Below are 24,590 nucleotides of genomic sequence, written 5' to 3' on the forward strand. Positions count from 1 at the left end.
TTTCTTTGCGTAGTTAATTAATTTAGTGTATTTGTTGTTTAACTTCTATCATTTTTTTTACAACTTTGAGAGAAAAGAAATCAAACTTAAGACCTGAATAAAAGTAAATTCTTTTATCTGGGTGAGGATAAGCATTTATGTGATATCCTATCCCCAAAATAGTATTTATTTTATTTTTTACGTATTTCAAAGTTTTAATTGAAACTAGTATGTTAATTCTCCAATTTTGAGAAAAACGAAGTGAGGGGTACTTTAGTCATTTTTCGTTTTCTCAATCTTTTCGGTTAACTTTTGAGTTGTTTAGGTAGAGTTTGATTCCATGAACGTGTAGGCGTAAACGGATCTTAAGTACGAGTTAGAACGGAAAAGTTACGAGTCTCGGAAGTAATGAGACCTTTTAGACATATGTACTTACTATGAGTAGTAAGTTTCCAAAGCCTAACTGCTTAAATTAGCAGGTTTCCATTTCAGCAAACCTGGTTCAGAGGCCAAAAAATACAAAACCCAGAAACCCAAGTCGCAACCCAATTGACCCCCGAGACCTCCTATTTTCCGATGCTGATTCCGGCCAACTCCGGTGGAATTTTTCAAAGTCACCACCACCATTTTGAAGCTTTTAATTCCCTCTACAAAACTCACCCAAGAACCACCTTGATTAACCACCACATGTGGCGGTGCCACGCCATGAAAACCGACGAAAATCAATATTGCTCCGGCCACCCTTTTCATTTTTTTCGATGAATCGGCAAAGCGATGGCCGATTCCACCACTTGGAACTTGTAGCCCATCATCCCAAGAGTAAATCCTAACCAGACTTGACCCCGTTGGACCACTGTAGGCGGCGAATCGACGCCGGGAAGCTTTAGGTACCCGCCGACGTTATCGGCAAAATTGACCCTCTCCCGTCAACTTTTGGACTTCGTGGAAGGTATAAAACTTGTTCCTCTTGTTGAGCTCTATCTTCCTGTAAATTTTGGGAGAATTTGGAGTTAATAAAAAAAATGGGTTTCCGGTCACTGGAAAGAACCACGCGCGGCGATGCGTGGGGGAGAATCTGGTTTCATGGATTTTGGTCAGCAAGATGTTCTTGATGTCCTGAGCCCATATCTAAAGTTCGTTCGTTGAAATTCGATATGATGGTTCGATTATTCAATTTTTCGAATAATTGTACCATCGTACGATTTTTGTAATTGATGACAGTTCGATAGTTGGATTGTCATGCAATTTTGTGGGCACCCTAGTTATTAGTTGTTGGACCTTTAAGAACTTACGAATCAGAAATCCGATGGGCAGATCATCCGAATTGAATAACCTAGGTTGTTGACCTTAGAGGACCTTTGATTGATGTTTGGATTTTTAGTCAATGTACCCTATTCTAGCGTATCGTTATTTTTGGGAGTTTTAACAAAACACTCCCGATACTGTTCACTTTTAACGAAATACCACATTTATACCTTTCCCCTGGTACTATTCACTATACCTTTAAAAATGGCTTTTCATTAAAAGGGAAGTTTTTTTTGGATTTTTCGTTAGTTTTCCTGTTATTTTTAGAATGTTGTTGAGTCTTGATGGAGCTTAGTTGGCTCATCACGATGACGTATCGTTCCCAGTTGATGTGCTTCTCGATTTACGTGCAAGTGGCACTTGGCCTCATTTTACGTGTCAGTCTTATTAAGTTTCCTAAGTGGGATTTGTGTGTTGTATTACGTTCCTTGGAAGTGGAGTTGGTGAATCTAGGAGTGCAAATAATCCAGGTGAGTGACATTAATATTATGTGATATGGTTATTACCCATGAAATTCCTTATTATATACTTTGTGGATATGACATGGATTTCCAAATGATTATATGGAAATGTGTGTTACTATGCTATGTTTACTTGATGATGCTATTAAAAAAAAAAAAAATATATATATATATATATATATATATATGCTTGATATGATTGTGATATGTGAGGGCTAGTAGAGGACCGCTAACCCAGTCCATAGGATAATGTGGGATTAAATTGGAATCTACACCATGTAGCAGTGGTACATGGATGGTCCTGCTTGGTCAATTCGCAATGGGGGACCATACTTTGGGATCGTGCTTGGTTAATCCGCAATGGGTGATCCTTATTACTTTAGTATGGCCATACATACATATTTAGGGGTGATCATGCTTGGTTAATCTGCGATGGGTGGTCACTACCTATATTATTCGTAGGAGTGACTCTGCTTGGTTAATCCGCAATTGGGGGTACATGATGTTCTCATGAGTGGTTCTGCTTGGTTAATCCGTAATGGGGAACCACATCCTGATCTGTTACATATTGTAGGCCTCAAACGAACTGTGTCTCTCTATAGCCCTAGATTATTGTTTATTACATATATGAAAGTTGAGATTGACAGCATGTGTGGCTCAATCTAGAAAATGATTGAATCAAATAGTTTACATGATGGTGTTGCCTAAAAGATAATGGATTCGGATGTGACTCATTCCTACTCGTAACGAAGAATTGCAATAATGAAAAAGGTACCAATCTCACACGTGATAGTATTATTGATGTTGTGTCATTCCTACACAACATCAGGTTGTGTGATAACTAAGAATGTTATCAGACTTGTGGTGATATTCGAAATTGATTAACCATTCATATACGTATAATGAGGCGTATGGTGGTTAAATTATAATATATGTGGTGGTTGGACCCTTAAGATTATTCGGAAAATGAGAAAGGCGAGTGGTGAGTCACAATCCGAAGAGAATGACGGAATAATATTGATGGTGATCACATTGACGGTTGATACGGTATATAAAAGAAGTGTCATGTGTGGACGTAGCATTATTTTGACATTTAATTATTTGATGCTATTTATTTTCACATATGTTGTATTATTGTCACTCACACGAGCTTCATAGGTTTTTCTTTGCCCGGTGACCCATTCCCACGACGTAGGGTTATTTTGCAGAGTAATGGGTAGCGGTTAGGGAAGAGGTTTGCAGATGGTGTAGCTGTGTGGGCAGTGCACTCGAGAGTAGGAATGCCACCCTTTGTTGTAAGTTATTCCGCTGAAGCTCTGATGTATATTATATGTATAAGTCTCAGTGACTCTACATATTTTATATTGTACCGCTAATGTCCCTCCGTCGCGAGTCGATTCCAAACATATCTCAGGATCGTAGTGTGACAACTTATGAGAAGTAGCTAGAAATATTAAGCTCCATTGAGTTTTAAGCTCGAACTTTCCTCCATTCAAATGAATAAATTATAATACTATATTGAGTTTAAAGCTCGAATTTTACTTGTCCCACATGTGAGCCTAGCCAGTCAAGTTTTTGCAAACAAGGTTGAGCACAGTAAATGTATTCAAGTCAAGCTTCAACAACCTTGTACTCTGTTTAGGGGGTGTACTAGTCAAATTAGAGTTATTAACATGTTTTCATAAACGACTCAACTTTCGTATTTTACTGACTACCTTTGAAAGCCAACGAATTAGGAGATAGAATTAGGGAAAATGTTAACAAATTAAGAAGGAACCTTTTTTGCGCTAAATATTATGTACATGGAAAACATGGACGCACCAAGCAGAGTATTTAGAGATGGCTTGAAGAAACGTAACCAACTTAATTTTTTTCTGTCTACTTTATAATGATGATTGAGACTTCGCACCTTTAATTCTGGGATATGCTTCCCCTTGGTAAAAAGAAAACGAATTAAATGTGTTAAACTGTGCATCATCACCAAAAGTTAATTGTAAAAATACATATAAGCATATGTATCTTTGGCGGGAAGTGTTGGAATATATAGGTTCTCATCTAAGTAAGTCAAAGACAAAGTATATAGTGTGCAAGTTTATAGGAATGGGGATCCAAATGAGATAGGAGTGATGATTGAAAATTAGGAAGTACCAAAGAGGGAGCGCTTTGGTTATCTTCGATGCATCTTGCAAAAGAATGGAGAATTGAACAGAGATCTTAACCATAGAATACAAGCTCGATGGATGAAGTGGAAGAGTGCATTGAGTATGTTGTGCGACCGTTGTAGGCCACTGAAGCTCTAGTGAAATTTTTATAGGACGACAATAAGGCCAACAATGTTTTATGGCACAAAATGTTATGCAGTGAAGTAGCAACACGTAGAAAAAATCAGTGTAGCGGAGATGAGAATGCTTCGCTGGATGTGTGAGCACACGAAAATGGACATAATTAAGAATGAGAATACCCAAGGTAAGAGTGGCTGCAATCAAAGATAAGATTAGAGAAAATCGGTTAAAGTGGTTTGGACATATAAACCGAAAACCTACAAATGCTTTCATTAGAAGATGCGATTATGAGACCAAGGCTCATGGAAAAAGAGATAAAGGAAGACCTAGGAAGACTTGGAAAAAGACTCTAAGAAAAGACCTGGGGTACTTGGAGTTAACAGAAGACGTGGCGTAAAACGGAGCACAATAACGTTCTAGAATGTAGCGATTTGTGTTGATTATATCAATTGTGTTTAATTGGCACTATATTAGGGATTTTATTTGTTTCCTTATATAATTGATTTACTTGTATAGGACTCATTGTAAACGTATATATACTCCATTCAGAGAGGAATAATATATAATTTTGCCCATATACAATTTGACTTGGCATTAGAGAATTAAAATTCTGGTGACCTTGAGTGCCCACCAAAACCAAAATACCCTTACCCGTGAGAAACCCTAACCTTGCTGTGAAAGTTTTTGTTTCCGCTGTAATTTGTTGTGTGTGTTCTACAACCATGGCTAGTGATGAAGATGTCAAACTCAACTCCGGTTCATCCGGTACCAAGGATGAACGACCCTACCTTGATTACTCTGCTCCTATTGCACAAGAAAATTTGGATGGCTCCAACTATGTCTTCTGGTCTCGTAATGCTTTTCTTACGATAACTGGATGACATATGGTGAGATTCATCAGTGGAAAAAAACCTACTCCTAAGGATGTTGATTATGTGGAATTCTCCGAATGGGAGAAGGATAATTGTTTGATGCAAATATGGCTTCTCAACTCTATGACTCAGAGTGTGAGAAGTCTCTTTGAGCGTTGTACTTCAGCGTATGATGTGTGGGAGGTTGCAAGAAAGACTTTTACAGTCACCCAAAATAGTTCTCATTTGTTTCAACTTCGAAGACAATCGGTTACTACAATCCAAAGTGGTGAATCTGTTGCTATGTTTTATGAGAAACTTCATGTTATTTGTGAGGAGATTGACAATTTTCGCCCTAATCCACATACCAATCCTAAGGATGTGGCTCTTCGACAAAAAGAAATTGAATCTGAAAGGGTTTATGATTTTCTTGGAGGGCTTGATCCTCAATTTGATGGTGTTCGTAGCCGTATCTTGGCTATGACTCCGGTGCCTTCTGTCTTGGAGGCATATGTTATGGTCGTGGAAGAAAGCACCCGCCAAGTCTCTATGCTCGGGGGTGCTGCTACTTTGAAGACTGTTAAGACCCAACATCAATCAAGTGGCTCCTCCCCGACTAGCGGTCGTCCACCGTCTACTGTGAGTTCACATTCTGGAAGGTCTTCGAACTCCAAATATGTTGTCTCCTGCTCTCCTGCAGTGAAGGTTCCTTCTGGTTCTCGTGAGTGTGATCATTGTGGAGGTGACCACCTGTTAGAGAAGTGTTTTCAGCTCCATGGTGTTCCAGACTGGTTTCCTGAATACAAAGCTCGTAAGTACGGACCTAAGGCTGCTCATACTGTGGCTTCGGGCGAGATTGAGCTGTCTTCTCCTTCCATGAATTTGAGTGTGACAAATTCTGTACCAGGTAACAATTCCAATACATGGATAATTAGCATTGGTGCTACTGATCATGTGACTTATAATTCTAAGGTTTTTGATGAGTTGTCTAGTCAAACTCATGACCCATTTATCACATCTGTCAATGGTATGGCTTCTCCAATTACTGGAGAAGGCACAATAACACTTACTCCTACCTTGTCCTTGGCACATGCATTATTGGTACCCAATATTAATTGTAATTTATTATCTATGGGACGATTACTTGACTCACTTAATGCTTATGCTACTTTCTATCCCACATGGTGTATTTTTCAAGGTCTCAACACTCACGAGACGATTGGACGTGGTAAACGAATAGGGGGTTATACTACTTGACTGTACCAACAGAAACAGTTCGTGGTTGTATTGCTAATAAAGTTCAGAGGGGCAGTGACAAAGACAAGAATCAGTTGTGGTTATGGCATCGTCGCTTGGGACACCCTTCTTTTGGATATCTTAGACATTTATTTCCTTCACTATGTTGTTCATATGATGAGACTCGTTTTAAGTGTGAAACATGTGTTTTGGCCAAAAATCATCGTATTGTTTTTCCCTTAAGTGATAATAAAGTTATTCAACCATTTGATTTAGTACATTCCGATGTATAGGGTCCTGCTAAGATTACTTCAAATGGGTTTCGTTGGTTTATCACATTTATTGATGATTGCACACGTTTAACTTGGGTTTTCCTGATGAAGAATAAAAGTGATGTGACATCTATTGTACACAAATTTATTACAATGGTATCTACTCAGTTTCAGACAAAAGTCAAAGTGCTCCGGTCTGATAATGGATGAGAATATGTGAATACTACCTTGAGTTGTTTCTTTCGTGAACAATGTATTATTCATCAGACGACTATTCCGTTTACACCCCAACAAAATGATGTGTCTGAGCGGAAGAATCGTCATTTACTTGAAGTTGCTCATGTTTTGCTCTTGGGAATGTCAGTTCTTAATTGTCTTTGGGGACATGCAGTTTTAGCTACGTGTTATTTGATCAATCGGACTCCTAGCCAAGTCCATGATTTCCGCACTCCTTTTGAAGTTTTACAAGAACATGTCTCACCTATTGCTATCTCCAAACTTCCTCCCAAGGTGTTTGGATGTGTTGTGTACGTATATATTTATTCCCATCAACAGAGTAAGCTAGATCCATGTGCTCCTCCATGTGTGTTCATTGGGTATTCGAATACTCAAAAAGGTTACAAGTGTTATCATCCTCCTACTCAAAAGACTTATGTTTCCATGGATGTCACCTTCCATGAAGAGGTCCCGTATTTTACCTCCTCTTCTCCTATCTCTCCACTTCTAGAGGAGAAGGTTTGTGAAGTGTTAAGTCAAGGAGAATAAGCAAGTATAGAAAATAGTGATATTGTGAGTCTGCTCGAGCCGACTCGTTGCTCTTCTTCCATCGAGCAGTTGCCATGCACTAATGAAGAAGTGATATGCCTTGATAGTGAAATTGTGCATGGAAATGTTAATGGGCAGTCGTTATGCACTAGTGAAGAAGTGATATGCCTTGATAGTGAAGATGTGCATGGAAATGTTGATAAAGATGTGCCAAGCAGTAGTATTCCACCCCCCATCCGCCCTACCATTGTCTCAATCCACTTGTGAAGATGAAAGTGATGCAAATGAGGTAGTTTATACTAATGTGCCCATATCTACTTATGAGATGCCCCTACGAGTTAATTGTGGCATACCTAAAATCCAATATTCTCTTGACATACATACAAAATCCAAATATCCCATTAATAATCATGTGTCAATTCATCGCCTTTCTAAGTCACATGAGTCATATATATGTCAATTATCTATCGTATGTGTACCGACTAAGTTGCAGGATGCCTTATCTGACCCTAAATGGGTGGAAGCCATGGACATTGAGATGAAGGCTTTGAACAAGAATTCCACATGGGATTTGGTGCCTTTGCCAAGTGGAAAGAAGATGGTTGGTTGTCGATGGGTGTTTACTTTGAAGCATAAAGCAGATGGTTCAATTGATCGCTACAAAGCCCGATTAGTAGCGAAGGGTTATACACAAACATAAGGAGTGGACTACCAAGAGACCTTTGCTCCAGTTGCTAAGCTTAATACGGTTCGTGTCCTTATATCTCTTGCTGCTAACTTGGACTGGCCCTTGTTGCAATTTGATGTTAACAATGCTTTTTTGCATGGTGATCTCAAAGAAGAAGTGTATATGGATTTACCCCCTGACACTTCTATTGCTTCTCATAAGGGTGTTGTGTGCAAGTTGCGAAAAGCTTTATATGGCTTGAAGCAATCTCCTAGAGTATGGTTTGGGAGGTTTACTGCGTCCATGAGACGGTTTGGTTACATGCAAAGTCACTCGGATCATACCTTATTTTTGAAATGGAAGAAAGGTAAAGTGACGACATTGATCATATATGTTGATGATATGATAGTGACAGGTGATGATCATGAAGAGATTAGTTCTTTACAACAATATCTTGCTTCTGAGTTTGAAATGAAAGAGTTGGGAGAGTTGAAGTATTTTCTTGGGATTAAAGTCGCTCGATCCAAGCACGGTATATGTCTCTTACAACGAAAGTATGTTTTGGACCTATTAGCTGAAATCGGTATGGTAGACTGTAAACCTATTGACACCCATATGGAACAAAATCATAAATTGGGATTATATCCTGATCAGGTTCTTACTAATAAGGAGCGTTATCAGCAACTTGTGGGAAAATTAATTTATTTGTCTCATACACGTCCAGATATAGCCTATGTGTAAGCGTTGTGAGTCAGTTTATGCATCTACCTAGTGAGACTCATATGAATGCTGTCGTCCGTATTCTCAGGTATCTTAAATCAGCTCCTGGTAAAGGGTTACTATTTTCCAAGAATGGTAATTTGAATATTGAAAGATACACAGATGCAGATTGGGCTAGTTTAATTACGAACCGACACTTTACTTCCGGCTATTTTACTTTTGTTGGTGGTAATCTCGTCACCTGGAAAAGTAAGAAATAGAAGGTTGTTGCTCAATCGAGTGCAGAGGCTGAATTTCATGGAATGGCGCATGGGGTATGTGAGTTACTTTGGTTGAGAAAATTATTGAATGGGATTGGATTCAAGTCCAAGAAGGCCATGGTTTTACATTGTGACAATAAATCTGCAATTGAAATTGCTCGCAATCCTGTGCAACATGACCGTACAAAACATGTGGAGGTTGATCGCCATTTTATTAAGGAAAAGTTAGATGCTGGAGTTATTGCTTTTCCCTTTGTATCGTCTGAAGAACAATTAGCCGACGTCCTCACTAAGGTTGTCTCTGTTAGTGCTTTCTCCAACTCGCTCCACAAGTTGGGCATGCGAGATATCTTCACTCCAACTTGAGGGGGAGTGTAGCGATTTGTGTTGATTATAGCAATTGTATTTAATTAGCACTATATTAGGGATTTTATTTGTTTCCTTGTATAATTGATTTACTTGTATAGGACTCCTTGTAAACCTATATATACTCCATTCAGAGAGGAATAATATATAATTTTGCCCATATACAATTTGACTTAGAATTCATACAACCAATCCCATTTAATAGAATAAGGTTTTGTTGTTGTATTTAGTAGTATTCAATAATGTAAAGATGCATATTTTAGGTGTGAGGAACCTCTGTGTCCTGACTCTTGAATGCAATTAAGAATTCTCTCTTTTGAACTTAATTTTTGGTCGTTTTGGGGACTATCGGATTTATAAGAGAGTCAAAGATGAATACAAGTGGATGAAAACATATAGTAATTTCTGCATGATGGGCAGGATGACTTTGTAACCGTTCTTGTGTTTTACTTTATGATCCACTTGAATTTTTATTAATGATTGGTTTTAAAAATATTTTCACCAAAAGAGCTGTTGTCATTACAATTTTTTTTTTTAATTCAAAGCAAAATCATTAAAAATAGTTTTAACTGTAAGTCAAGACGGGTAAATGAGACGAATTTTAACATAACTGCAAATGTAACAACCTCAAAAAGCTCACCTAAAGGAGCCAAGACTTACACAAACAGCTAAAAAACCTACAACAACAAAACCTAGCATAAACAATATTCGAGCCAACATAACACAAAACAACTAAAACCCGAAATAAATCCATAATCATTACAGTCACGAATTGAAGCCGCACTGCTATAGAACCATCGCATTTAACCACGAATCTAGCAAACATATATCTAATCAAACATACTTAATTCGACTTTTTAATTGGTGTAACGGGAGATTATGCATATGTTTAGGTGAAGAGGTGGGGGTAGGATTGGTTGGTTGAACTACAAAGGTTGAAGTTGAACATGATACAAAAGTTGTTAATTATATGTAAAAAATAATTTAGTGGCTTTATGGTTGCCAAATTTCAGACTTTTTAGCATGTTGTTTTCAAAATTTTGACAATATATTCCGTAAAATTTGACTAATTAGAGACTTTAAACATTAGTTATTGGATATGCAGTCCTATGATATCCAAGGAAAGAACATTAATCAACAACGACTGCTTACTTGCATGTGTTTCAATATTTTAGTGGTTAGGATTGAATTTCTACACATGCGTAGTGGTTTGAAACTCCTCATCTTTTAAATTATTGTAATATTTTGAAACTTTCTCTACATTTTAACAATAATGATTACATCGCTAATACGAGTATTGTTATGCGGCCAAACAAATTGATAAATTTACTTACACACAATAATCTTTTGTGCAACTGGAACATTTGTCACGTATTATAATATGAATGAGTAACATGATTGATATGTCATATTTATATGGAGTATGTTAATTTTTTTTTAAATAAAAAACAAATACATGTGTTATATTGTATAGAATTGTAACACCACGTGATGATGATGGTATTCAAGGTATACCATAAAATTGCTCCGCCACACACTTTCCTTTTGACGTAAGAGCAAATTTTTAGGGTTATAATCTAAAGAGTGGTTCCGCCATGGATTGTGTGGGGGTGAAAAACAAAAATTTTACAAACTTCTTTGAAGATCTTTAATCCTAGGGTTGATGTATTCACTTATTGAGATAAAAACTTTATACCTCTAGGAGCACTACCTTGATTTTGATCAAGGTTGATGACACTAAGGAAAGTGGACCAACTTTGATGAAAATCGATATGCTCACCTACGGTCCTTATTTTGAAGACCTATGAGGTCCTTTTTAACATGAGCCTTTGGATTAATCTAATGATAGATGAACTTATCTTAAGGTTTTGATTAGGGACAAGAGATCTCTTATTATTGTTTTTGGTCAAAAAGTAACATTCATTCATTCGAAAAGAGATTACAAGCCAACTCAAAGGAAGACAAAATAACTCAAAACACATTAGAAAATACACAAAATTCCAGCCCAATAAGTAAATGAACATGAACTAAAACCCTAATTCCTATTCTCCACGTGGACAAAGCAGCACCCGTCACCGTAGCCACCACGATGAAAGTATTGCCAGCAACCAGCATGGCAGATTCATCAATTCGACCAAAACTTCGCAGCACAAAAAACAAACCGCAACCAAAAGCACTCCATAACCAGATTTCGTCATTGAAACCGCTGAACAAGAAATAGCCATCGAATTTCAATCTTCTTTACCAACCTCTGCAAATATATAGAAACACAGCGACACATAAATAGAAGGTGAGACTAAAAGGTATGTAACATGCTCTTACTTAGCTAGATCTCAAGGTTTAAAATATCGATAATATTGGAAATATCGGTAATAAAAAAATACGGAAATTTAGATGGAAATATCGGGATATTATCGATATCGATAAAAATTGAATAAAAACCACGAAAATTGTAAAAAAAAACTTGTAAATTTTTATTAAAACTGTGTAGGATGTTTATTTAGTCAATTATCTATTAGTTTATCACAAAAAAATTGGAAGGAAATGCATTGTATGATGGATTTAACTGATTTAAGTTGATTATATAGCGAGTTGGCAAACATTGTGAGTGTAAAAAATATGTAGTAATTAATGAAAGAAGTTTAAACACACCATAATCATTTATATATAATGAATTAGTATAATATTTTACGCTTTATATATTGCATGGTAAGATACATGAGTGACTTAGTACCACATAGAGTTCCTATCAAGGTCTAAAATATCGGTAGTTCAAAAACATGAAAATTTCAATGAAAATATCGGAATAATATCGATATTTTAGACCTTGAACCAGAGAATACTTGGCGTCGAGGGATACCGGCAAGCGGGTTAGGGGAGGGAAGTGAGGGAGAGATGGAGTGAATCAAAATGAAGTTTTAGGGACATAACAAAAAAATAGGGAACTTTAACAAAAAGCACCCAGTACTGTTCACTTTAACGAAAAATCACATTTTTACACTAAAAAGTCAATCCTGGTACTATTCACTTCACCCTTTATTTTGTCCTTATCATTAAAACTCAAAGTTTTCAAGCTCTTTTCATTAGTTTTCCTAAAAAAATAATCCTTAAAGTACGGCGTTTAAATAGAAAAGCTAAAAAATATAAATAAAAAACAACAAAGATTCCATTCCAAAATACCAGCTCGCTGTACTTTTCTTCGCTTCTCCACCCAGTCACTTTCCCATTACATTTTCCTTCTCCCCAAACGCTACCCACTGACCCTCCAATTTCCACTATTTCCACTCCTCCTCCATTCTTTTCCCCAATCCAGTTCCACTATTTCCACTCGCCTCCCCTCCAATCAACCCCTCAGCGAGCCATTGCCTTCTGAACTTGCAATCTCATAATCCCGTGCTGAATTTGCAGATGATTCTGTGCTGCTCTCGCTCAAATTAAGATTTCCGAGCTCGATTCGGCCGACGAAATGCCTTCCGACGCCGACAGTGGGGTCCAGTACTCGTTCGCGATAGAGTACAACGGTCCTCCCATCAGTTACGATCTCCCGCGGGCGGTTCCGATTAACATCGATAGGATTCCGGTGGCGGCTGTGGTCGGAGGGGTTGCGCTGCCCGAGAAGCTGACCCTGCCGGTGGTCCAGCCGGTGATGGCGCCCGCAACTTTCTCGAAAGAGCTCAAGGCGTCTAAATCGACGGTCTCTCCGACTTCCGTTTTCGATCGGGGCAGCGAGGATTACACGAAGGAGTTGGAAGGTTCTGAATCGACGGTTTCGCCGACGTCGGTGATTGGATTTGAGGAGAGGGGTGAGGAGAGTGTGGTTGGGTGTGCGTTGTCCGGTGAATTGAGTAGCTCCGGCGCATCGGAGTTTTCGAACGGGTTGAATTACAGGTCGGGTGAGTTTTCCGATGTGATTGGTGGCGGGAAGGAGAGTGTGGACTTCAACAGCGATTCGAACCGGCCCGAACCGGAACAGGATTGGGCGTTCACGGAGTCCGTTTTGAGCTTGGACTATCCATCGTCTCGGGTTTCATCCAGTAAGGCTTTGGATTATGACGCACTGCGGCCGCCGGTGGTGACTTTTCGGGACATTGAATCGGACGATGGAGCTGATGAAGACGAGGCTGAAGTTGTGCAGGCAAAGCGGGAGCCTCAGAGCAAAGGGAAGAAGAAGGCGTGCTATAGATGTTTGAAGGGGACGAGGTTTACTGAGAAGGAGGTTTGCATTGTCTGTGATGCTAAGTATTGTAGTAGTTGTGTGCTTAGAGCAATGGGGTCGATGCCCGAAGGTCGAAAATGTGTGAGTTGCATTGGGTTTCCTATTGACGAGTCGAAAAGAGGGAGCTTGGGGAAGTGCTCTAGAATGCTCAAGCGGCTGTTGAATGATTTGGAGGTTAGACAGGTGATGAAAACCGAAAAGTTTTGTGAGGCGAATCAGCTGCCTTCGGACTATATTTGTGTGAATGGACAGCCTCTTTGTCCGGAGGAGCTGGTTCTATTACAAACCTGCCCAAATCCGCCGAAGAAATTAAAACCAGGGAACTATTGGTATGATAAAGTTTCTGGTCTTTGGGGAAAGGTGAATATTGTTTACTTAAATTTGTTTTGTTGGTTCTTGTTGTTTCGTCAATGTGCTAACACCTTCTGAAATTTCGTGTTGTTGAATTTTAACAGGAAGGACAGAAGCCTTCCCAGATAATTAGTCCCCATCTTAGTGTTGGGGGTCCCATCGAAGCAAATGCTAGCAATGGAAACACACAGGTTTATATAAATGGTCGGGAAATTACCAAAGTCGAGCTTCGGATGTTGCAGGTTGGATGGACTTTCTAGACATATGAATTGTTGTTGCAACTGGTTATTGTGCAGGGTTAATTTACACCTTCTGTTGAACATTGCAGTTGGCTGGGGTTCAATGTGCTGGTAAACCACACTTTTGGGTAAACGAGGACGGTTCATACCAAGAGGAGGGCCAGAAAAATACTAAAGGATACATTTGGGGCAAGGTATTGTTCTGAGATTACTTGCAATTTTCAGTTATGTTTTGGATGCTTGTTAGGATTTTGATGTATATTAAACTATTATTAATCACTTTTTCAGGCTGGAACAAAGCTTGTTTGTGCCGCCTTGTCATTACCAGTCCCTTCTAAATCTTCAACTCCTTGTGGAGAATCCCTGAACTATGTGGGTAGTAGAGTCGTCCCTGATTACATTGAGCAGAGAATACTTCAGAAGATTCTTTTAGTTGGATATAATGGTTCTGGAACAAGTACTATATTTAAACAGGTGATAGATTTAATCTGAAATTATTTGTTCTTATTCGTTCTATTCTGTTTGTGCGAAGATGCTTTTCTATAGAAAATTCCGAAGCTGAATAAATTATTGATGTTTCAAGTTTCAAGAGATAGATCATATCTCCACATCAACCTATTTGTAACGTATGTATGTAGGAATTAGGGGTCTGGATTCTAATCATAATGCTTTAATTTGTGGATGCTGTAATAGCAAAATCTTTGGTGGTGTACTAATAATTACATTTCTTGCTTGCTTCTCTATGTTTTAGTTTTTGTGTTGACCAAAAATGAGAAAACAAGTTCTAGGTCAAGCTTTCTGCCTTAAAGTTATATGCAGTTGATAACTTGATATTGGTCAAGCATACTTGCTAAAAATTGTATTTTGATCTCGATGGGATTCTGAATTGATTTATTGCATGCATGGCCATACATGTTATGTTATAAGCAATCATACTATAAAGGAATAGTAACTGCTTTGAATCAAGATAGCTTAACTAGGATGGACTTCTTAGCCAACAAGTTTGTCCCAAGTTTTCATTTCTAAGTCGTTTCTGGTATTTCAGAATATAATTTTTATTATCTGCCAAATATAAACCCTAACCATTCACATATGAATGTTCCAGGCAAAGATTCTATATAAAGCTGTCCCTTTCTTGGAGGATGAGCGTGAAAATATCAAATGTACAATACAGAGTAACGTGTATGGTTATCTTGGTATGCTTCTTGAGGGCCGTGAGCGTTTTGAAGAGGAATGTTTGGATGGGATGAGGAAGCAATGTTCGTCCAGTCAAACAGATGCCAATGGTATGAGTCTATAATTTTATAACTTTTTTCATTTCTTCTTTGACTTGATACATGTGTGCATGTGCATGACCTCGGTTTATGTTGTTCAGATTGGGAAACTGAATTATATACAGTAACGGAACTAGATATCAATTTTTATAAGATATTTATATCCAAAACAAGTACAAAAGATATGTAGTAACTTCTTACACTTGAGTTTTCCTTTGCACTGATTGATTTGCAATGTTTATTATAATTACACTAGTCAGGTTGGTTAGTCTGCATCGTACTTGGAGAGGGTTGCATTCCGAATAACCATGTTAGAATTGATATATTGCTTATAGAATTTGTGTGCTGGTTAACAACAGGAAACAATGAGAAAACTCTTTACTCCATTGGCCCAAGGCTGAAAGCGTTCTCTGATTGGCTTCTCAAGACTATGGTGTCAGGCAATCTGGAAGCCATTTTTCCAGCGGCTACTCGTGAATATGCACCATTAGTTGAGGAATTGTGGAATGATTCAGCCATTCAGGTCACATACAAGCGGAGAAATGAATTGGAAATGCTACCTAGTGTTGCTACTTATTTCTTAGAGAGGGTAAGTCCTGTGACATCTGTGGTTAACTCTTGTAAATTGTTTGCATGATACTTATGCTGGTCGATAGTAATCATAGTATTATCTTTTGCTTAATCTAATGGACCTGGTCTTCGTTCCCTTTTCAGGCTGTTGACATATTAAGAATAGGCTACGAGCCCACAGATCTAGATATATTATATGCTGAAGGTGTCACTTCATCTAATGGGCTTGCTTGTGTGGACTTCTCATTTCCCAACGCAGAATCTGAAGACACCATCAATACTACTGACCAGCATGACTCTTTGCTTAGGTATGTTCCCCCGTTTATTGCACATTCAAATGGACCTGATCTGCTTAGTGCTTACTTAGCGTTTGTGTTTTATAAATATTAATCGTAACTGATAAAGCTCACGTGCGGATAGGTGTTTGTAAAAGTTTATGCAAGTAAATAGATTCCTTGTACTGTCGAACAAATTGAGTTGACGTCTACGTTCTTATTCTGTAATTTTCACTTCTACGGGTCGCTGAGATAATATTCCATTCTTTTTAATTAACCCTTCTTTTGTCTGATTGCTTCTTAGGTACCAACTTATTAGAGTAAATGCAAGAGGACTTGGAGAAAACTGCAAATGGTTGGAGATGTTTGAAGATGTTGGAATGGTCATCTTCTGCGTGTCCTTGAGCGACTATGATCAGTTCTCTGCTGATGGGAACGGGTCTTTCGATAACAAGATGTTGCTGGCCAGGACTTTCTTTGAAAACATCGTCACTCATCCTACCTTTGAACAGATGGACTTCCTCTTGATTCTAAACAAGTTTGATTTATTCGAGGATAAGGTGGAACGGGTACCGTTAAATCACTGTGAGTGGTTCGAAGATTTTCGTCCAGTTATTAGTCGTAATCGCTCGAGTAGCAACACGAGCAGCAACAACATTAACAGCAGCCCCTCATTGGGTCATTTAGGATCTCACTACATTGCAGCAAAGTTCAAGAGGCTTTATTCTTCTCTAACCGGGAAGAAATTGTACGTTTCCGTGGTGAAGGGACTGCGGCCCGATAGCGTCGATGCAGCTCTTAAATATTCAAGGGAGATTTTAAAATGGGACGAAGAGAGGGCCAACTTTAGCTTTGATTACTCGTTCTATAGCACCGAGGCAAGCATTTCTCATTGATGTCAAAACCGAAAAGGCTTGTAAATACAGTTATACGTTTGTGTGACATTGATTAATTCTACTGTATATATAATGGTTTGTATATGATCAATAGAAAGATCTTTGCCTTTCACCTGCCTTGCAGCTTCAACATTTTCAAGTGAGAAGAAAAAGAACTGAAATACAGATGCGATTTCGTTCTACTTTTCGCTCTTCCCCGCCCCACATCTAATACACAAATCGAAGTAGAACAATCCGTAACAAAATAGTTGCACTTGAGTTTCTGTGTATTCCCCGAAATTCTCCATACCACCACGGAAAAACCACCGACGGCCGAGAAATGAAAAAAACACAAGGTTCTATGACATACGGAATCTTCAGTCATCCACAAAACTGTATCGAATCTGTTCTTGCGCATTCAATAATATGTGTTTAGCAGCCCAACCCAATGTCACAATTTGCTCGGTCAACGCGTTCATATCGCCTTGTGCACGGCGCTTGCACTCCTCAACCAATTTAGACCACTCCTTTGGAGCCCAGTCTAATGCATCTCCGGCATCTACCATGGTCTCCCATTTATACTTGTTCATAAGAACGGCTTTGCGGATATAGCATGCCTACACGGCAAATTATCACACAAACGACAAAACATGAGGAGCCCCACAAACCGTTTTAACGGTGCAAGCATCACACCAAGTTAATAATCATTCATAAGTTTTCTTTTCCTTGAAGAAAATTCATTTTACCTGCAACAAACCCATGATAACGTCCGCAGTTCCAGCTCCTTCCCGTAAACAAAGAAGGATGCCCGCCTAGAAATCATCAAGAGAAAGAAAAGATAACTATTAGAGTATGATACATAAGCACAGGACACCTTGGTTGAACACCGATTAATAATTTAATAAACTTACTTGCTTTGTCCTTCGAATTCTTGTGTACAAGATCTCCATGGATATGAAGTAATAGTCGTCAGCACTTGTAGATTGCATTGCCATCATGGATAACTCAGGGATCTGATTCTTGGGATCCAGGTACCCTATTCTGATAGGCCATAATCCCTTGTCTGATTCAAACCTCAGTCATTTGGTTTAAGCTTATATGTGCTTATATAAAACACTAAACAAGAGGATAAGAAATGCATGTGAAAGATCTAACCTTTGCTCCATAGGAAATCAATTCCTTCTTCTTTACTTACTTCTGCAGGTGCAGGAACATAACCTAACTCGATCCAATTATTTAGTAGAATTTCAAGTCTATCCTGAACATGAGAACCATACAAAAATTAGACGATGAAATTACAGAAATTTCAATTGCTTAGTCCTCTGAAAAAGGGTAAGACACGTATACATCAGAATTGTTATCATAACATAGGAAAACTTCACAGTGCGGGATGCTGAAGGAGAAAATGCTTACCCACCTTGGTTAATGTTTGTAAATGGACATGTTTAAGCCCTTGATATATTCCCAAAAGGTCTACGGCTGAGAAAATGGGGTATACGAGAAATGGTAAGACTGTTTGCAACCTGGCACGTAAATCACAAGTCAGAAAAGCATTCAAAGATAAAGAATCGACTATCATAATAGCGAAGACATCAAATATGAAGAAAAGTTAAGAAAACTAAAGATCATTAATTCCCGTATATATAGAAGTTCAATAGGAACCTTTGGTTGTTCTTGATTAGCATATTTAACAGCGCAGCAAGCAAAAGCCCAAGGTTATCAAAGCACACCGTTTGAATCTGAAAATCATCGCAACAGTTAAAATATGTCCTGTTTCAATTTTCAAGTACACTAAAGATAACTAATAGGGACTTATTTGTAGGAAATATCATAGTCTACCTGTGCCTTTGCAGAAACTTCACCAAGGTTATCTGCTATTGCAAAACTTCGATGAACAGCAGACTGCTTATACAGAGGAAGAACAACGGCACTCAAAATGGGAAGGCGCTAAAACCCAACCTCATAAAAGTAAGCAAGGAAACGTGTTTCAGTTCTTACACCAGTCGCTAGATAGCAAGCCAAACTTATTTGTTTTGCCATGTTGGCTAAGGATGCGAGAACCAAGAAGTATTGAGGAAATGCAGGTGTCAGCAACTCAACTCCAATGCTCAAAGTAAACAACACCGACGTTGAAAACCGAACTCTCTACAAATGAGAAAAAGACAAAATCAATGATGTATTTGTAGCTAATAAAATCACTCTAAAGCATAAGCACTCAATATCCACAGTACTTTGGTTTCAAACACCAAAATACCGATATAGACCCTAACTGCAACAACCTCAATTAAGGAAATTCCGTTCCATAACAGAAGTAGAAGCCTTACCTTCAAATTAGTATCAAAAGCAGATGCTAGACTAGCAGTGTAGATGCATCTACTCAGCCGTCCAAGTCCATCCTTCAAGATCCAATTAAGGGCAGCAGCTGCTGGAAGCGAACGAGAGAAGCCAATCCCAATAGCCCGAAACATTGCCTAAATCAGTGCATCCCCACGTATAACTAACCATATAAACGAAAATTCATTCATAAAATCCTTGATTCTATCTTCTAAGGATTATAATGCTCAACTATTTCACTTATTCTTTCTGTATAATAGTACTCCTTCTGTTGAGCTTGTCATATTTCATTCAAATTTCAATCAATTAATCGAAAAAACGAGGCGCTCTTATCACATAAGTTTGTACCTGAGTGGCAAGGACCTGTAGTGCCGAGCTGAAAACCCGATGCAAGAACTTCCATTTCACATAATCCATATAACTTCCACTAACTTGCTTAGGAATAAAGAAATCCCTAACAGCCAAACTACAGATTCTATACAATTTTCTGAACCCATCATCGAAATTGAAACTGAACGACGCCGCACCGCCATCTACTCCAACTAACTGCAAACAATTACCATCCCAGAAGTACCTAGAAACCCTACCTGACCTCCGAATCACCACCGGAAGGCGACCTGGCGTGGCGGGTGCGGGTTCTTTACCAAGGCTTTCTTCTGGTTCGTACCCAATTGAAGTTCTTAGAGAATTGGTAAAGGTCGGAGCTTTGAAGCAGGTTTTGAGCTTCTTGGGGACTGGTCTCTGAGCTGCGAATTGGGTTTCGTTGATTTTCCATGGAAGCTGAAACTGGTGGGAGCTGGAGGCCGTGTAGAAGGCAGATTGCATGAGAGTTGAACTGTGAAAAATTAGGGTTTCTAATGAATTGGGGCTAATTTTCGCGCCAAGTGATGGGGTGGTACGCTGGAGGAGGGTTTAAGGTTTTGGAGCTTAACAGAACCACTTAAATACTGATGACCGAGATAACGATGAGAAGTTGCACATTGCAAATTCCCTTTTCTTTTCTTATTTTTTTCTTTTCATTATAAAAATAAGGGTTTTTATCACAATTGATCTTTGAAATTAACCACATCAATCATGATGGTCTTTGAAATTGAAAATCAATCAATGTAGTTCCTGAATTTTAACCCACGAATCAATGTCGTCCTTCTGTTAGTGTTCCGTCCAAATTAACTTTCAAAAAGGGTTAAACAACCAATTTTTCATGATAAAATGATCAAAATAACCTTGTTACTTATAATTTTACTTATTACCTCTCTTTTCTTTTCTCCATCTTCACTTTTCTCTCCATTTTTTCTTGGATTTGGTGCTAAAACTAAAATAAAAACTAGGGGTGGAAAATTTTACCATAAACCGATTTACCAACCAAACCATACCGGTCGGCTCATAATGGTATGGTATAGTTTTGGCATTTTTTTCATAATTGGTTGGCATTTTACCGAACCAACAATTAATGGCATGACTTTGGTAATTGATTTTGTATGCCGGCGGTATGTCATACCTACCAATATATATATATATATATATATATTTTTTTTTTTTTTTCTATTTAGATATTTTAGGTATTTTTTACATGCTTGACTGTTGACTCCTTAGTTTTAGGGTTTAAAAAAATATATGTATATGTATATGATTCATGCTATAATAAATATAGAAAATATTGTTAACAAAATTGATAGCATAATGATTACTGATACTATATATACAGGTACATATATATGATTTTGAATGTATATGCGTTGCTTATGTTTAGGATGATGGAGTCTAGCCAATCAACCGCTAGTGCACAACCACATAATGCAACCGAACAAGCACCCCAATCTGAAAATCAAAATGAGCCCATGGAACTGGAAGATAGCGAGGAAGAAGTGGAAACCACCGGTTGTGTCATTTACCAACCGAACCAGCCAATAATTTTGGCTAAACCAATTTTTGGCAACCGCAAGAAGACAGTTGGCTAGCAGTAATTGATTTTCGGTAATTATGTATGTGTGGCTGGTAGGTGGCACAAGGAATTTGGCACGGTTTGCCAACCGAACCCAGCCTTAATAAAAACAAAAAAAGTGGGAAATTTCAATTTTTTTTAAGATCAAGTAAAAAGAATTCTAACTGGGTTAGCTTTTTTTCAAAGAAATTGGGTTAGCTCAAAAGCTATTGCCAAAGTCCACCTTTGATCATTTATCTTGTCAAAGAAATTGGTACCATCACCTGCCAAATTATTCATTTTCTTGTTTTTTATGTATGTGAAAAACTGAAAGTAATAAATGATAGTGTAACAATTGTTGTGTCCATAGAGCTATCAAATACAATGGAGAACATGGGAGCGATGCTTTCGTTTTGAGCAAAGCTATCAGATACAATGAACCTGTAACAATGTAAAATTGTGCAAAAAACCAAACCCGAATTATTCCTGACAATCTTCTAATTTAGTCGAATCTAACAGGTCTCATTGAATTTCGTGTAAAAAATCCCCAAAATTTTTTCAAACCCTAAGTCTTACAGTAGGAAAGAATTCCCAGACTATGGAGGAATGGGGAAGAGTGAGGAAAAGTAAAGGATTAGGTGGGACAAGTGAAAAAGTGGGATGGGAGGAATATGATTAGTAGGGTATTATTGTCATTTACCATGAAAAATTGGTTGTCTGATCCTTTTTAAAGTTAAATTGGACGGAACACTAACGAAATGACGACATTGATTCGCAGGGTTAAAATTCAGGGACTACATTGATCGATTTTCAATTTCAAGGACCATCATGATTGATGGGGTCAATTTCACAGACCATTTGTGATAAAAACCCTAAAAATAAATAAGGTAAATTACACAAAATTATCTCAACTATGGGTCGAATGACACTATTATACCTCATATTTTAAAAGTGACAATGTTATACCTCATCTTACGAATTTGTTCCAATGTTCAACTTCTGTCAGTTTTTCTGTTAATTTCTTAAATGTTGATGTGGCTAAAAACGGGGCCCACTCACTAATCCAACTAGACTAAAAAATAATTAAATATTAAAAAAAAATTATATAAAAATGTGGGATCCACCTCTACTAACCCTTCCTCACCCATCCCCCCAACCTTCCTCCACCACCCTCTCTCTTTCCTCTCTCTCGGCAACCTACTGCAATTTCTTCCCCCATCTCTCTCTCTCTCTCTCTCTCTCTAAAATCCCCACAAGCCTAACCTAAGTGGATATTTCTCCTCCTACCACAATTTCTTCCCACATCCCCCTTTCTCTCTAAAATCCCTCTTTGCAACTTGCAATCTGCCATGTCTTCCTGGAATCCTACTTCTCCATCGACGACGAACCACTACGATCACCTCCCCTGACTCCCTCCTCTTTCATCTTCAACAAGATCGACAAGGCCCTCTCCCTCGATGACCCGGATTCCTCCACCTACGAAAGCCAAAAGCCACTGTTGAAAAAATTCGGTGGCTCAGTGAAGCATTCAAACAATTTTCCAGGTTAAAACCCACCCAAAAGAAACCCAATTTTCACAAAACGTCAACAAAGAGAATTATTCTTGGAAAAAAGCAGAAAATTAAACGACCCCAAGAAAGAGTGAACATTAAATGAAAGAGGGTCAAACCCTAAAAACCCATATCTCCAAAATTCCAAAGGAACCAACTTTTTGCAAAATAAAAGAAATTCCCAAATGCACAAATGTTGGAAATTTCTATCAAGAATCAAAGCCTTTCACCACACAACAATTAATTGCCATACCAAATGTTTATGATAAATATGTGATGTAGTTTTTTTTATCATAGATAGAAATTTATGCCCAAAGAGTGACAATGAAATTCATTTGAAGGGGGGATTTCTTAGCATAAACAATTCAATAACTTTACCAATTACAGATTTTTGGGATTTCAGTCTGCCTTCAATGAAGAGGTAGGGTTTAAGGGGTGCACGCATATATAGGACGCCTCTCACAAAAGGATGAGGCCTAAGAGCTGACGTTAGCAAACAACCTTACCGAAGTTTCTCTTCAAGGTTTAAGACTCCCTTTACATAACCAAATAATTAGACTCCAAAAGACAAAATATGAAGAAAACAACGATGATTTTTATGTGAAGCATATAATAGAGTATAAATAAGAGGTAGACGTACCAATTGGCTAGAAAATTCATCTAAAAGAACCTTGAAAAAGGAGGGTTTTCTTCTTGATCTTCTTGCCATTTCAAATTTTTCGTTTTCTTTCACTTCTCTCTCTTCTGAATACGGAAGAATAATGGTAGTCTGGACTATGAGAGAAAGTACTCCTCTTTTTACGAATTTATGTTACCCAAAAAGTAACAGTGGTCTGGAGAAGGAGAGAAAGTTCTCTCCACTTAGTTAATACTACAGTTTAATAGTATTTATTTTTATTTGTAAATGAGAGATCTTAGGTTCGATTCTCGTCAAAGAGAAATTTGAACCACGAGACTAAGCCCACCTTCCTCCCCATTAGTGTAGATAATATCGTTGTAAAAAAAAGTTTGCTTTTTGGTTTTTATTCTTTGAAATTACCTTTACATATTGAAAAATTACCTTCATAGACTCTCTGTCACCTTATGTTTTTGGCACAATGCTTTATAATGTTAGTACGAGAATTGACGTTAAACTGTTCGGTAGCAGAAAGTCCATAAAGAGTTCTACTTTTGAAAAAATCTCCTTACAAAAGGGCTAATAGTTCAACAAAAGAGAAACATATTTTGGCAGAATAAGGGAAACATGTGTTAGCATTCCTCTTATGTATTTTACTATGTTTTATTTTTGGGTAAAGTACAAAAAACTACCTCAACTATTGGTTGCACGACACTTTCATACCTCATCTTTTTAAAATGACAATGTCATACCTCATCTTACGAATTTGTGCCAATGTCATACCTCCGTCAATTTTTCTGTTAGTTTTTCTGTTAAGTGCTGACGTGGTTTGGCTTAAATAGTGACGTGGCTTAAATAAATTAATAAATTATTAAAAAATTAATTAAATATTAAAAACTAAAAAATTAAAATCATTTAATATTTTTTTTACATGGGGACCCACCCCCTTTCCCCCTCCCGTCTTCCCCAAATCCTTTCCAGCCCCTTTATTCCCCATCCACCCCTTTCTCCCTTCTCTCATCTGCAACCCCACCCACATTTCTCTCATCTGCAACTCGCACTCACCCTCCCTGAATTCATCGTCGACTCCATCCACCAAAGACCATCACCTTCTTCCTTATTCTAACTAACGACATCGAAGTCGCCGATCTCTGGCACACCAACCTCACCCCTCTCTGGGTACCCACTCCCTCCATTGATCTCCT

General features: G+C 38.1%; 2 protein-coding genes across 2 annotated transcripts; one reads left to right on the forward strand and one right to left on the reverse strand.

Moving 5' to 3' along the window:
* The first annotated feature begins 12,333 nt into the window (after window positions 1–12,333).
* Window positions 12,334–17,097, forward strand: LOC126599893 (extra-large guanine nucleotide-binding protein 1-like). Its single transcript, XM_050266356.1, has 8 exons — window positions 12,334–13,740; window positions 13,836–13,973; window positions 14,060–14,164; window positions 14,259–14,444; window positions 15,076–15,256; window positions 15,604–15,833; window positions 15,959–16,122; window positions 16,394–17,097. Exons 1-8 carry the CDS (start codon window positions 12,631–12,633, stop codon window positions 16,983–16,985), a joined length of 2,706 nt encoding a protein of 901 aa, XP_050122313.1. The 5' UTR covers window positions 12,334–12,630; the 3' UTR covers window positions 16,986–17,097.
* Window positions 16,941–20,225, reverse strand: LOC126599899 (protein root UVB sensitive 4). The gene is made up of 10 exons (XM_050266366.1): window positions 19,647–20,225; window positions 19,289–19,435; window positions 18,963–19,109; window positions 18,804–18,866; window positions 18,627–18,703; window positions 18,382–18,487; window positions 18,120–18,222; window positions 17,876–18,027; window positions 17,711–17,776; window positions 16,941–17,581 (listed from the first exon to the last, which is right to left on the reverse strand). The coding sequence occupies exons 1-10, from the start codon at window positions 20,121–20,123 to the stop codon at window positions 17,342–17,344; spliced, it is 1,578 nt and encodes a 525-aa protein (XP_050122323.1). The 5' UTR covers window positions 20,124–20,225; the 3' UTR covers window positions 16,941–17,341.
* Between the last annotated feature and the right edge of the window lie 4,365 nt (window positions 20,226–24,590).

The sequence above is a fragment of the Malus sylvestris genome, chromosome 2 (genome assembly GCF_916048215.2).
Source record: "Malus sylvestris chromosome 2, drMalSylv7.2, whole genome shotgun sequence".
In the NCBI taxonomy this organism is placed as follows: Eukaryota; Viridiplantae; Streptophyta; class Magnoliopsida; order Rosales; family Rosaceae; genus Malus; species Malus sylvestris.

Excerpts from the sequence above, each read along its gene's own strand:
- LOC126599899 (XM_050266366.1), bottom strand. The coding sequence starts at position 20,123 with ATGCAATCTGCCTTCTACACGGCCTCCAGCTCCCACCAGTTTCAGCTT. Across the intron at positions 19,110-19,288 it reads CTTTTGATACTAATTTGAAG|AGAGTTCGGTTTTCAACGTC; the intron begins GTAAGGCTTCTA and ends TCTCATTTGTAG. Across the intron at positions 18,867-18,962 it reads CTTGCTATCTAGCGACTGGT|TCTGCTGTTCATCGAAGTTT; the intron begins GTAAGAACTGAA and ends CTGTATAAGCAG.
- LOC126599893 (XM_050266356.1), top strand. The coding sequence starts at position 12,631 with ATGCCTTCCGACGCCGACAGTGGGGTCCAGTACTCGTTCGCGATAGAG. Across the intron at positions 13,741-13,835 it reads TTTCTGGTCTTTGGGGAAAG|GAAGGACAGAAGCCTTCCCA; the intron begins GTGAATATTGTT and ends GAATTTTAACAG. Across the intron at positions 14,445-15,075 it reads CAAGTACTATATTTAAACAG|GCAAAGATTCTATATAAAGC; the intron begins GTGATAGATTTA and ends TGAATGTTCCAG.